This window comes from Nematolebias whitei, chromosome 14 (genome assembly GCF_014905685.2).
Source record: "Nematolebias whitei isolate Nwh7 chromosome 14, NemWhi1, whole genome shotgun sequence".
Taxonomy (NCBI): Eukaryota; Metazoa; Chordata; class Actinopteri; order Cyprinodontiformes; family Rivulidae; genus Nematolebias; species Nematolebias whitei.
Window position 1 is genome coordinate 14907340 of NC_056511.1, and position 14033 is coordinate 14921372.

Here is a 14033-nt window from a genome sequence, read left to right on the forward strand (position 1 = left end):
TGGTATACACTCATCTCATCACAGAGCGATTTTATAAAGAATCAATGTACAAGAAAACTGGTAGCAGATCATTTGTTTTCACCAATTAACCTAAAATGAACGACTTTAGACCAGAGATGGGCTTTTAAAGGGAGCTGCAAAAATATAAGTCATTAATATACTACTGTAATAAACTTTTCTGTATCTTTCTTCCTTGTGGGCTTAAAAAAAAATCCCATTAAAAGCCAGAAATTAAAAGAGTAAGTCAGACTACCAGTCTACCTTTTGAGTGTCTATGTCCTGACGGATGTTTCCCATCTCTTTGTTGATCTTCTCCTTTTGCTTCTCAGCTTCGTGGAGCTGAGTGTTGGTTTCCTGAAGCTCAGATTCTTTTTGCTGCAGCCAAAACCAAAGTTGGTTGATGATTAGATCATTTCAATTACTTTTAAAGAGAAAAATGACCGAGTAACAATATTTTAAAGCGATATAGAAACATTTTTAGCTATGTTAAAATGTTTATAATGCGATTAAAAACTGTAAAATGATAATAAATCGGATGAAGAATGGCTGCTAGGAATGAACACATTACCTCTTTATATGTGTTTTTTCCATCACCTACGTATTTAGTGATCTCTCGTTCGAATGCTGTGATGTTTTTCACTCTCTCTTTAATAGCATTGATCTGTCAGAAAAGAGTTATTACAGTGTTTACAATGAGGTGAACAAACGTTTAATTATTAGTTATAATGAAACAGAAGGAGAATAAGAAATGTTTTTGTGTGTGCTTTTCCCCCCAGTAATTTTTAAGAAAGGTCACTTGTTTGAGTTTTAACATTCATTTTACAAGAGTAAATAAAAACTGGACATGCTACTTTTCTTAAGGGCGTTTAAGAAAGGCAGTTCATTGACCTATTAATAAAGAAAAAAACTGAACACAAAAAAAAGATGCACTCAAACAGTACCACAAAAAGCTTGAGGGATCAGAGTGTAGACATGTGGAAAAAATAAGAGTTGAAGTTGAAAAGTTTTTAGTACAGAAAAAGTTAAATGACAAAAAATAAGTTTCCACCTTCTCTTGTCCTTCTTCATGCTTTTGTCTCCTGTGCTCCACCAGCTCTTGTTTCTCTTGTTGCAACTTCTCCAGAGTTGCAGACAGAGGCAACAGTTGCTCCTTTGCCTCCTGATTGACCACAAAGTATTGATTGATATCGATAGTTTTTTTGACCATGATAAAAGAAACAAAGGCAAAAGTACCCTCATGTCCCTGGTCAGAGCCTGTATCTCTGCGGTAAACTCGACACACTGCTCCTCCAGCTGCTGCTGTTTCTGCATGTTGCTGCTGAGCTGGAGCTTGTCTGCCCTCGTCTCATTTACTGCACTTTTCAGCATTTGGATCTGGTCCTGCTGGTCCTGGATAAGCTTACGCTTTAGATCCATTTTGCTGGAGGCTAAAAGGAAAAAGAGAGTCAAAAACTATAAAAAGGCAAACATTACTAACAAAGTTCTACCAAAAGTCTGGGAATGTACAGTTGCTCTACTAGAGCTTGTCGATTTACTGGCTGGATTTTACCTACAGTCGAAATTTTGGACCGAGTTAAGTTTGGGACTTTGGGAAAGTCAGCCCATAATCTCAACGTTAGCCTGTTTTCTATGATTCAACAACCTGTTGTGAAATGTGACTTTGTTGAAACAATCAAGTGTTCAAATATCAACTGTCAAGCTGATGGTTTGAAATACTGAAAAAAAGACATTATATTTAAAATTAACTGATTCAGTATAATCTATTCTATTGCCACAAAATCAGCCCAAAAGCATAATTCTATCACAGATCCTGCAAATAAGATTGTAAGTCTTCTGAGGGATGAATCGTTTACCCTAATCAAAGTTCATGCTCAATCATTCAGATACAAAATCCAGTAATGGTCAATCAGGTCATCTGGACAGTTTCTTTTTGTGGAAAGATGTTTCACCCTGTATCCAGATGCCCTGATTGACCATTATTGGATTTTGTACCTGGATGATTGAGCATGAACTTTGATGTCTTGAACCACTTTGGCTGTGGCTGCCTGGCTGGGATGAGTCGACGGGGGAGAGGACAGACCCCAGAAACCATCTTATCACCAGCAAACTGGTTGGTCCACTAAAGGAGTGTACTGCTTAGTGGGGAAAACAGTTTACTTGGAACTCCTGAGACTGATGAAGCCCTTCGAATAGAGGGCGAAACGTCTTTCCACAAAAAAAAAAAAAAACTGTTCAGATGACCTGATTGACCAATATTGGAGTTTAACCTAATGACTCTAAACAAAACAGAAATAAGTTCATTTTTTGTCTAAACAGATGATAAAAATTCACTCTAATTTTTCTTTGTTTTTGTAATTAAAGTGGTTAAACCTGATGGTGTCAGTTTTAGGGCTAGGGTCTACTCAGTTTCTGCTCCCCCTTGATAATTTACAAAGACCAAACAAAGACGGCTCAGTGCAGCACTAAAAAAAAAATCTATAATTCATGCTAGTACAAAACAAATTGATGCAATGTAAAAAACTAGACTTTGTAAGTTTTGTGTTTTAAAAGCATATGATGAAACTGCAACAATGGGTTCTTACTTGTGTCCAGATTGTGTTGAGTTTCTTGTTTCTCCTGACTAACTTGCTGAATGCTTCTGGTCAAATCAACTCCCTGGAGCTTGGCTGCATGCTGAGCGATTTTCCTTTCCAACTCTTTTAGGTCCATCTGAAAATAAAATGATAATAAAATATACCAGCACACAAAACACAAGGAAATACAATAATTGCCAAGTCATTATTTATAGTTGAAATATTAACCAGTTTTTGTGTTTATGCAGTTCTTTTGAAATCAAGAAATGAGGAGTTTAAAAACTTGGGACTTTCAAAATTAATCAACGCTTAAAATATTAAAAGAGAAATACACAGAGATGGAAAAGATACACCCATCAGCCATAAGATAATGACCACTGACAGGTTAGGCAAGTAATATTATTAATATTGATAGCATTAGCAAACTGACAGCAGTTCAGCCTAATTTAGTACAAGTTTTGTTTAGGTTTTTCTATTAGCAGCGTATAAAATTTTTTAAATTTGGTATTATACTTGTGTAATTTTATTAGGTCAGAGGAGAAAATCACTTCTGTCAGGGCTGAAATTTAAGTTAGGAACCAGACTGGTAAAATTAGTGTGGTTTTAGTCAGCTTAATCCAGTCAAAACTGTTTGAACACAACCAAAAAGGTTAAACTGTGTCATCTGGACTTGTTTCAGTAAGTGAGAAACGTTTCGTCCCCCATCCAGAGGACTTCCTCAGTCTCAGGCTGTTTATGAGGCTGGCTTGAAACACAGCATATGTATGGGACAAATCTGGCTGGCAGGCCATAGACTGAGGAAGTCCTCTGGATGGGGGACAAAATGTTTCTCACTTGAAGAAACTGGTCCAGGTGACACGATTTAACCTTTTTTTTAAATTGTTATCTACCTGGATGATTGAGCTTACAACCCCTTTTTTTCGTTTGAACACACTTTTCAGAACCCACTAAAGTCCAGATGTAAGAATAAGAAATGAGAGACGCATGCCTTGTGTAATTAGATTTCTTAGAAATGGTTTTTAGTACACAACAAGCAAAATGTCAGAGGGTTAGGGTTGATCAGTGACGGATAATAATAATAATTTCTGTTGGAAATAGTGACAAGGACACAGGTTAGTTTGTGAGAAGATGCCAATAGAAGGGTGTTACCAGGTATCTGTCCATAAGAGAGATGTCCTGCAGACAGGCCTTGGCCGTTTCCTCTTCAGACATCAAAGTCTTGAGCAGAGTCTCTTGTTCTTCCACAACCGATTTGAGCCTCTCAATCTCTCTGTTAACAGCCTGGAGACGGTTTCTCAGCTCAGGCAGCTCCTTTTCCTGAAACTGCACAATGGACTGTCTAGAAGAAATAAAAAGGTACAAATAAATGAGTGTACAACGATTAACTCTAAAGATGTAGATGCAAAAACTTTGAATCCCTCAACTATTCTTCTTTGACAGACCGTGGATGTTGCTGACGAAGGTTACCTCAAACTGCTGCAGACTTACAATTTAGAAGAGTGAAAGATAAAAAAAAGTATAAGAGCGTAAAGCAAATTAGTAACGAATAAGAAATTTGTTGACTAGTCATGCAGCAAATGAAGATGTACTTTTTGCTAAAGGTGATAAATACAACTATGTATATAAGGTAAATATGAAGTCTTTAAAAAATAATTTTACTTTTTAGTTTATATTTACTGGTATACATATTTTAACATGGGACATTTTAACTTTTACTTTCCTTGTGATTGTAATGGTTGAAAAAAAATTGATAAAAGCTAAATTAAATAAATTAATGAAACCAAACCAAACGAAAAGAGGGTGAAAACTGAAACAAAGTGGAAGAGCTAACCAAGTTTAGCTCTTATAAGTAAAATCATATTAAGCTGCTTATTATACCCAGAATACATGTTTTTATTGCTTATTTTTTCAACAGCAAAATATGAATATGTATAGTTTTAAGGTTCTGTTCGTTTAATGAGCAGTTTTGAGTTCTTGAACATATAGGAGTTTAGCTCCACCTGCTGGAACTGATTTCATAAACGTTGCTAAATAGAGGAAATGTCCTGTAACTCTGAAAAGATGCTTTATTTTTTACAGCTGTTAAGCCACATCAGTCTGTCTAAAAACCAGAAACAGAAGTGGCAGATGTTTTATATACAATGTGAAAATCTTCTTTCATTGAGCATTTGTATCAAACAACTTAAATGTTTGTTCATCAAGTAAAAAATGACACTTTACTGCATCTAGTTTATTTCTCAACTTTACATCAACTGAAACCAACCGTCTTTACTTTCTGTAGCATTAGTGAGATTCTTCTGAGCACCAATATGTTATTTAATATAAAATATTTGAAAACCAATGATCATGAAGCAATGAGAAAAATGTATCCAATCAGACATCAGTGGATTTTAAACTTATAGAAATTGCAAAAAAATTTTTCTGCCCCACTATCAAACTTTGACTATTGCTCCAACAGAAGACACTAGGAACACCTTACCTCACAGGTTTGAGAGATATCATCTCATCTCTCCTCTTCTCCTTTTTCTTCAGGTCGTGTTCAGTGTTCTTCAGTTTGTCGGGCACCAAGCGTAGCTTTGACTGCATGTCACTAATAACTTCCTGCAGATCCGACTCAGAGGGAAAGGTTCGCTGGCACACAGGGCAGCAGGGTTCCCTCTCCTCTGTCAGCTGGCTGATGAACTGGCTGTAAACTGCTGTGGCTCCTGCCAACATGGCTGTATCAGGACAAACGGGACAAACAAAACTGAAGAAACCAGTTCTCTTTACTTTAAAACTCGAGATAATATGTATGACACAACTTTGCTGTACGGTAGTCCCTCGCTACTTCGCGGTTCGTTTATTGCGGTTTTTCAAACTAAGATTGGACATGACACACAATTAGCTGATTGATGGATGAACCGCACGATCGACATAGGATTTTTATTTAAAATAAATTATTTAGCACCTGCTGCACCTCTGTGTAACCCACACTGCAGGATAAGCTTCCTTCTGCAGCTGATCAGCTGATCTCGGTGCAGAGTGGAGAAGTGGGCGTGGCCGAGAGCGCTTGCAGGTGGCAAAGAGCAGCGGAGGCACAGAGCTGATCATGACGTTCTGTGCTCTTTTTGTGTTTAGAGTTTAGAAACGCTGTTTTAGAAAACTGCAAGAGTGTGGGAAGGGTTTACAACACCTTAATATATACAGGTGCTGGCCAACACTTCTAAAACTCCTTTTATTTTTATTGGTTTTAATTAATATTCTAATTTTCTGAGATACTGAATTTGGGGTTTTCATTAGTTGTCAGTTATAATCATCAACATTAAAAGACATAAACATTTGAAATATATCAGTCTGTGTGCAATGAATGAATATAATAATAATAATAATGTCATCACAATGTCAGCGCTGTATGTTTCCATACAATGGCGAAATTAGTCTCTGCATTTAACCCATCCACCACCAGGTGGTGCAGTGGGCAGCTATTGAAAGCGCCCGGGGGACATTTTGGGGATTAGACGTGCTGCCCAGAGACGCCACGTGATGTGCAGTGACTGGGGATCGAACCTGGGACTCTCGGGTCCCAATAATATACAAGTTTCACTTTTTGAATGGAATTACTGAAATAAACTTTTTCATGATGTTCTAGTTTTATGGCCAGCCCCTGTATATAAATATTAAAATAAACAACTGCCATATTTTCTGCCGTAAATGTCGCACCACCCTATAAGTCACATCAGTCCAAATATGTCTAATAAAGTGGAAAAATCCATAAATGCGTCACTTCGCTGTGTATGTCACATCCATTTAGAGATGCACCAATCCGATACCAATGTCGGTATCTGTCCCGATATCGGAAAAAAACTTCTGGATCGGGTATCGGTGACAATGTGACCGATCCATGATTGGGCAGATCTATTCACTCTAATTCTATGCTTTGTGCTCTGAGTGACATCACGTGCTAGCGAACTCACCGCACACATTGTTTTCAAAATGGAGCGAGTGAAAGGATAAGCCATTTGGAACTATTTCACACTACCTCAGGCAACACATTCGATAGCTACGTGCAATATGTGCGCAGTGACGGTTCCAAGGGGTGGCACTAAAACTTTCAGCTAAAACACTACCAACTTAATCAGCCAGATCAATATCGGATCGGTATCGGCCGAAACCAAACAGCCGATATCGATATCGGAAGTGAAAAAAGTGGATCGGTGCATCCCTACATCTATTACGCGTCACCGCTGACCACCCGGAAATGTGGGCCGGTGTTGTGCCCAAAATCTATTGGGTGCCAAATGGCAGCCGTGGGAGTGTGCACGGGAGGACTTTAACAAGAATTTAACAAGATAAACACTTAAAAACAATTATTTGTTTGCTCAAAATTATAGCAAAGGTGTGTCTGAGTTTAACTTTTCCTTAATAAATGCACTTTGACGGTCAAATCAGCTGCATTTTCAAAAGCCAATACGTGGAAACATGAACATACAGAGGGACGACTCGCTGTCCATTTCTTCGAAATTTAACAAGAATACCACCTAAAAACAATTATTTGTTTACTCGACTTTATAGCAAAAGTGTGTTTCAGTTGAACTTTTACTTAATGAATGAACTTCAATGGTCAAATCAGCTGAATTTCGCCGAGGCGACGCAGCGAAATGAAGCCGATTTGACGGTTGCTCCAGGCAGATGACGGTGGAAGGCTTTGGCAAGCCGATTGCGTTATTAATAGCCATTTTTACCTATTATATGATACAACTGCATGCCATACTACTCAACTGCCATCTAGCGGCTAAAAATGGTAGTGTTCAATATTTTCAAAGTCAGAATGAATGAAAACGGTCATATCTCAGCCAAATTTTTTTTATAAATATGGGGAAAAAAAATCCATAAATACGTCTTCGGCGTATAAGTAGCAGGGCATGTAAATTATGCAAAAAACGTTGGTTACGTACTGTAACCCCAGATTCTATGAGTATAAGCGTAGCCCTTTAAGGCCTTCGCTTTAGTGGGTTTATCCCGTTATGCAGAGCATAAGCACTGAAAAAATTAGTCCACGCCCACCTGCTGTGTGGGCCCCACCCGGTCCGTATAAATTACGTTAAGAGCGGGAAATCGGCTCCCAAAATAGCTTTTTCTTCAGCCATTTAGGAGCCAGTGAGGCCCGACGCTTAAAGGGCTACGCTTATACTCATAGAATCTGGGGTTACAGTACGTAACCAACGTTCTATGTCGTATAAGCTTCGCCCTTTAAGGCCTTCGCTTTAGTGGGTAAAGGGCGAAGCCGATGTGGTCCTCGCCTCACTGGGTCCATTCGAACACAGTAAGAAGCGGAAGCTTGCCCAAAAAACGTCTTGTCACCCAGCTCCCCGTGTGCATAAACTACGCATCGCGTAATTATGTGCCATGCACAGACGCATGTTGTGTAACTATGCGTTCTGACAAGCATGAATACCCCGGAAAAACTTTCAACGGGAAGAGGAAGTTGAAAAGAGGGGGGGAGGGGGGCATGAACCAACTGGTTCATGGCTGAACAGTATAAACAGATTAATGTCCATGAATTGATAAATAATCAAATGAACTGATTGGTAACAATAATCATGAACTGATTAGTGACAATAGAACCAGAAACACAGACACAACTGTGACTGATAACAACATCTCACACTGTAATGCATGCAGACAGAAGTGAGCTTAAACAGAGTTCCATGAGAACAATAATATTCATTCTGTTAGAGCACTAAGGACAGAATGTGTCATGGAACGAGCCGTTACATCACGTAGGTAAAAGCGAATAAATGAGCAGGGTGTTGACCATGCAGCCGCAGTGCAAATGTCCTGCATTGACATACCATTATGCAGAGCAATCGAAGATGCGATACCCCTGGTCGAGTGTGCTTAGAGGTTGACAGGAGGCCCTAATCTGATGCTCTGTAGGCTTCAGAAAAAAGGCCTCACACAGCCAGTGTGACAAGCGCTGGATGGATAACGGCGACCTGCAGAAGCATCTCTATAATGCACAAACAATTGTTGAATTTGAACGCATTGCAGCTGTGCGCGTTACGTAACACGTCAACGCCTGCACCGGGCAGAGAAGATGAACAGATGCTTCCCCTTCTGATCTGTGGGAGGGAAAAAACCCCTCCAACGATATCACTCTTGATTTAAAAGAGCTCGTGATGTTTTAGGCATAAAAGCTGGGTTGGTCTTAAATCAGCTGAGCTGCCCGTCAGCCTACTTCTAAGGCATGACGAAGCAACAGAGAGGGCAGATAAATACTTACCCTCTTAGCGGGTGTTAAAACCAGCAACAGGGCTGTTAAAAGAGACAAGAATTTAAATGAAACCTGATCCAGAGGCTCAATTGAAGCTTTGATCAGGGCTCGCAGGACCAGCGTTAAACCCACTGTGGAACAAGTGGGCGTGAAAACAGGCCTACATCTCTGTACACCTTTTAGAAACCGCTTCATCAGCGGGTGATAAAAGCTGTTCTGTCTCCAAACCCTTTGTGGCAGGAAGAGATGGCTGCAATCGTACGTTAAAGCGTACTGAAAGCCAACTCCCTATCCATCAGCTGTTGTAGAAAAACAACACGCCGCCTAAAAGGCATGAAGTGGTCTCTAAACCTTCTCTGTGCACCAGCGCTGAAAAGCCGTCCCCTTGATGTGTACAGAACTGTGGTAGATGCAGCACGTGAATCTTGAATTGTGCACACTATCTCCTGAGGGAGACCCATCCTCTAAGTGGAACCGCTCAGCGGTCAGACACACCGGTGTTGACCTATTTCTGGGTAACTCTTGGTCGCTCCTCCTGCCTGAAGGAGAGCATCCTTCCTCCATGACAGTTCCACGGCGACCCAACAACAGACGTTGCAGGCCTGGGAACCATAGTGCGTTCACACGCCGGGAGCCACCAGGAGAGCTGTCAATCCCTCCTCTTGAACTCGGTTCATGGACCGTAAAAAACAGAGGAGGTGGGGGGAAAGAAACGCGTAAAAAGCGTTTTGGGCCACCGACTGTGAGCAAATGCGTCCCCCCCCAGCGATGGATCGTCTCGCGGGCTCAGGGAAAACCGTAGTTGACATTGAGCGTTCTTCTCGCATCGCAAACAGGTCCACAGCTGCTTTGCCAACTTCTGCTGCGTCTGAAAACATCAGATCCGGATGGAGGATCCGGTCCACGTAACGTGGGCCGCCCTTGGACGTCACATCAGAACACCGGATATGTAAACCGCTCTAATAAAAGCAGGTTTTGATGAACCCAACTCAGTAGCTTTCGCACAATGTGTAACATCTGGGCTGAACGCACACCCTGATGGTTATGTACGCAGCAGTCATCATGATGTCTGTGTGAATCAACACGTGTTGATTCTGTAGCACAGGAGCAAGGTGTTGAATCACATTCAGTACTGTGCGACACTCCAAAACATTGATGTGGGCTGATGTGTAGTGGGGCCACAGCGCCCCTACTGCTTGAGATAGGTATGTCCCCCCCCCAGCCTGACAGCAACGTGTCCGTGAAGACTGACCCATGACGTGGGTCTGCTGAGGGGGACTCCCTCTGATAGAAAAACAAGGTGTTTCCCCAGAGTCGGAGGTCTGCTTCCACAGAGGAAAAGACAATGATCATCCGTCGTTTGTTTTACTGGATCCACATGCAGACGTGCAAAAACACCTCTAGAGGCGTCTCATGTGATAAATGAGTTTTCATGGTGGTTGAATTTAATTCCACTCCAGAAAACAAATGTCTGGGCCGGGAAAATCGAGCTTCCTTCCACTTATGGCGAAGCCCAGATTAACAGGTGTGATGTCAACACCTGATCCTGCATCAGCGCCTCCTGTCTGAAGTGACAGGATCCGCAGATCATCCAGGTAAAACAAAAAACTCTCGTCTCTGTGTTTTAGGATGATCGGTATGCGTTCTCTGGATGTTAAAACAACAGATCCAAGAACGGTCTCACCCCTCCGATCCGTGAGTAAACACCCTCGTGTTTTCTCTCCCTTGGGGAACTCTGTAGATTACTTTTATCAGAAAACACTTGGATTTCTGCATTTAGGGAAGAGAATCAGTCTGATGATGATGACGGGACCGTTTATATAACTCCTCTGAATGGAGGGGTTCGGGTTGCAAACTGTAACTTGTACCATTTGCATAAACCCTGTCCATCCATCTGAAAAACGGCGAGCATGTTTAGCCACTCTACGTAACGTTCGTGGATGAACGTGCGTTAATGATGCGTCATGTTTTGTACGGCTGTCAGCAGTCCGTCCCTCAACCGCCGTCATGCGTCGCGGGAATGTTTTCTGTGTGACCCCGGGCGAGACTTGAGCTGAAGGCGAAGCGTGTGACAGCTGATGACGCGGTGAGCTGCGCGTTTGACGTCGCTGTGCGAACGTTGAAAGGCGGAGGGCGTGACTTCATTTACACCGTGCTGTTGGAGTGAAGGCTGCTTAGCCCCGCGGGAGCACACGTTGTTCTCTGGAGGGACGCGCGCCGCTCTCGCTGGAGGGGCGCGCGCTGGAGGGAGGTGGGACTCATTACCGGATTCTTCGGCTGCTTCACGTTTAAGCTGCGGTGAGCTGCCGAAAGCTGAGAGAGAAGGACCCCCACCCGGACCAGCCTGCGGACCACATTTATACCGATGTGAGCTGGTTAGCGCCGGCAGCTGTGTGCGCCAGCATCAACGCAGCACCGTTGAATGGAGGCTGTCATCTTAGTGTTCGACTCGTCATGTCAAGAGCGGCGGTGAATTAAAAACCCTATTTAAGGACACCGGCTCATGTGGAGGCTGTTCCATCCCACAAATGCGAGTTGACACCGCTTGAGTGAGGATCATGCAGTTCTAGTTGGTAATGAGTTATTTTCGCTTACCGTTGTGCCGTGATCGACCCGTCATGTCTAGAGCGACGGTGAGTTTAAATTAAAAACCTTTATTTAAGGACACCGGCTCATGTGGAGGCTGTTCTGTGATCGACTCATCATGTCTAGAGCGACGGTGAGTTTAAAAGCCTTTAATTAAGGACGCCGGCTCATGTGTGGAGGCTGTCCTTTGATCGACTAGTCATGTCTAGAGCGACGGTGAGTTAAAAACCTTTAATTAAGGACACCGGCTCATGTGTGGAGGCTGTTCTGTGATCGACTCGTCATGTCTTAGAGCGACGGTGAGTTAAAAACCTTTATTTAAGGACACCGGCTCGTGTGTGGGGCTGTTTCATCCCACGAGTGCGCTCTTATGTGTGCGGCCGCTGTGAGCTGATCCGGGCTTACAGACTGGCTAAAAAACAGACACTTGGATCATTAATGATGATTTATTTCAACTTTCGTGTCACTTTTACACACACCCTCCGGAGACCGTCATTTGAGAGCTTTCTCTCTCATGAGCTCTGCGATTGTTTGCCCAGAGCGCTGTCTTGCAGGCGAACTCTGGGGAAACGCTGAGCTGCAGGCTGCCGGAGTGCAGAGGGCTGGATTCTGACGGGCGGGGCTGGTGGTGGAACTCAGCGAGAGCCGCGGCCGTGGAAAAGTCGAAAACTTGCTCGCGACGGTCCCTCCAGCGGGGACGGGGTGGGCCGCGCGGCTTGATGAGGTGGCGAACAGCTTCTGGCACCTCCTCCGACTGTTTCACTTCGCCAGCATGGTTTGAAGCTGCTCTGAACAGCGCGTCCGCGATGGGCTTCATCAGGTCTTGTGCAGATTCTCCGGCAGCGAGGGGAGTAACGAAGCCAGGTGGATCGTTGGGTCATCGTCCTCCGCGCTGCAGTCCCCGACAAGGCAAACCGTGGGAGAGGCACACATGTTGAGCTGGCGTCAGCTGCTTACAGAGGGAGATCTTCGTCTCCAAGGCAGGTCTGCGGCCTTCAATCCCTTGGACATGCTATATGCTAGCAGCGCACGTTGTTGCTAGCTGCGGCTGCCTGAAAAAACACGTCGGTGGGCTCGATTGGAGAGCGTGGTCGCCGTCTGTGTTCCTCCGGAGGGACGGGACGCTGCTCCGACCTGGGCAGCTTCGCTCCGGAAGCTTCCGCGAGGCTTGGCTCCGGGGGGGGGGTACCGAGGAATAGCGTCAGCTGCCTTACAGAGGGAGTACTTCGTCTCCAAGGCAGGTCTGCGGCCTTCAGTCCCTTGGACATGCTATATGCTAGCAGCGCACGTTGTTGCTAACTGCAGCTGCCTGAAAACACGTCGGTGGGCTCGATTGGAGAGCGTGGTCGCCGTCTGGTTCCTCCGGAGGGACGGGACGCTGCTCCGACCTGGGCAGCTTCGCTCCGGAAGCTTCCGCGAGGCTTGGCTCCAGGGGGGGGGTTACCGAGGAATAGCCCCGCTCGGTGAATCCCTCAACTCTGGTGATGGGAGCGGACTGGGGACCGACTCCTCTAATCTACCAGGAAAGAACCGTCTGCGGCCTCGCCCGTGGAACGTCCTGTTGGAACGCGAGGCCGTATGGATCAAGACGGTGAGCCAGAGTGGAGCCCAGTGAAAAATAACCTTTCCGCCGATCATCCGAACTGGCGGGAAAAGGCGAGGGACGTAGAAAAAAAGGGGGTCCCTTCATGTCAGCCTCCTCCTGGGTTCCGCCGGGCAACCCCTGAGGGCGCCGTCGGCCGGGAGCGGTGTGATCGCCGATGCGAAACGAGGTGGGATGGGGTGAGCATTCACTCAGCCCCCCTCCACCTACACTACGCTCCCCAGGAGGGAAAGAGCAGCGGGGCTGCAGCTGAGCACGCCTTGCCCCGGAGGAACCATCCGGTTCGCCCCGAGGGTCGGCGATGAGGAAAACCACAAGATGGCGTTGTCCAGCGTGTAGTGACCTGTCACTGGGAAATGTTCCACGACGCTTACCTTGGAATAAGACTGCTGTCATCTTCTCCTCGGGGAGGAGAACTCACCGGACGACCGGAGGTCGACTGCCGGGCCAAGCATCTTTCGCAAAGGTTGGTCATTTACACAATTTATCTTCTTTGTTCTTCTGACAGTGCTATATTAGCTCGCTGAAGAAAAAATGGGAGCCGATTTCCCGCTCTTAACGTAATTTATACGGACCGGGTGGGGCCCACACAGCAGGTGGGCGTGGACTAATTTTTTCAGTGCTTATGCTCTGCATAACGGGATAAACCCACTAAAGCGAAGGCCTTAAAGGGCGAAGCTTATACGACATAGAACTGTGACTTATAGGCTGAAAAATACGATACTTACTACTTTACTTATCACTGGGCTTCAGGGTACGGATCCCCCGTGATAAACGAGGGACTACTATATCTCAATTTTTTTTCTTAACTTTAAAACATCAGAATTTTAAGGAGACTGCACACACAAACATGTTCACTTGCAGATTACACTCTAACCAGGTATAATCACATTCTGAAATCTGACTTCAACAGAACATCTACCGATAATGTAAGCATCGAAGTGCACGTGTACAAATGGATTGTGTACAGCTTATTTTAACATGTACTCTGCAATCAGTAGCCGTGTTAAACTTAAGA

The 14033-nt window shown here is 44.2% G+C and overlaps 1 protein-coding gene across 1 annotated transcript in view; it reads right to left on the reverse strand.

The window, feature by feature from the left end:
* The window catches only part of rad50 (RAD50 homolog, double strand break repair protein), a 37276-nt gene that overhangs the window by 11520 nt on the left and 11723 nt on the right, over positions 1-14033 (reverse strand). Inside the window, exons 15-21 of the mRNA XM_037688268.1 lie at positions 5053-5290; positions 3723-3912; positions 2583-2709; positions 1234-1427; positions 1049-1159; positions 569-661; positions 262-375 (exon numbers count right to left, since the gene is read on the reverse strand). Coding sequence (XP_037544196.1) covers positions 262-375; positions 569-661; positions 1049-1159; positions 1234-1427; positions 2583-2709; positions 3723-3912; positions 5053-5290 — 1067 coding nt within the window. The remainder of the gene's footprint in view (positions 1-261; positions 376-568; positions 662-1048; positions 1160-1233; positions 1428-2582; positions 2710-3722; positions 3913-5052; positions 5291-14033) is intronic.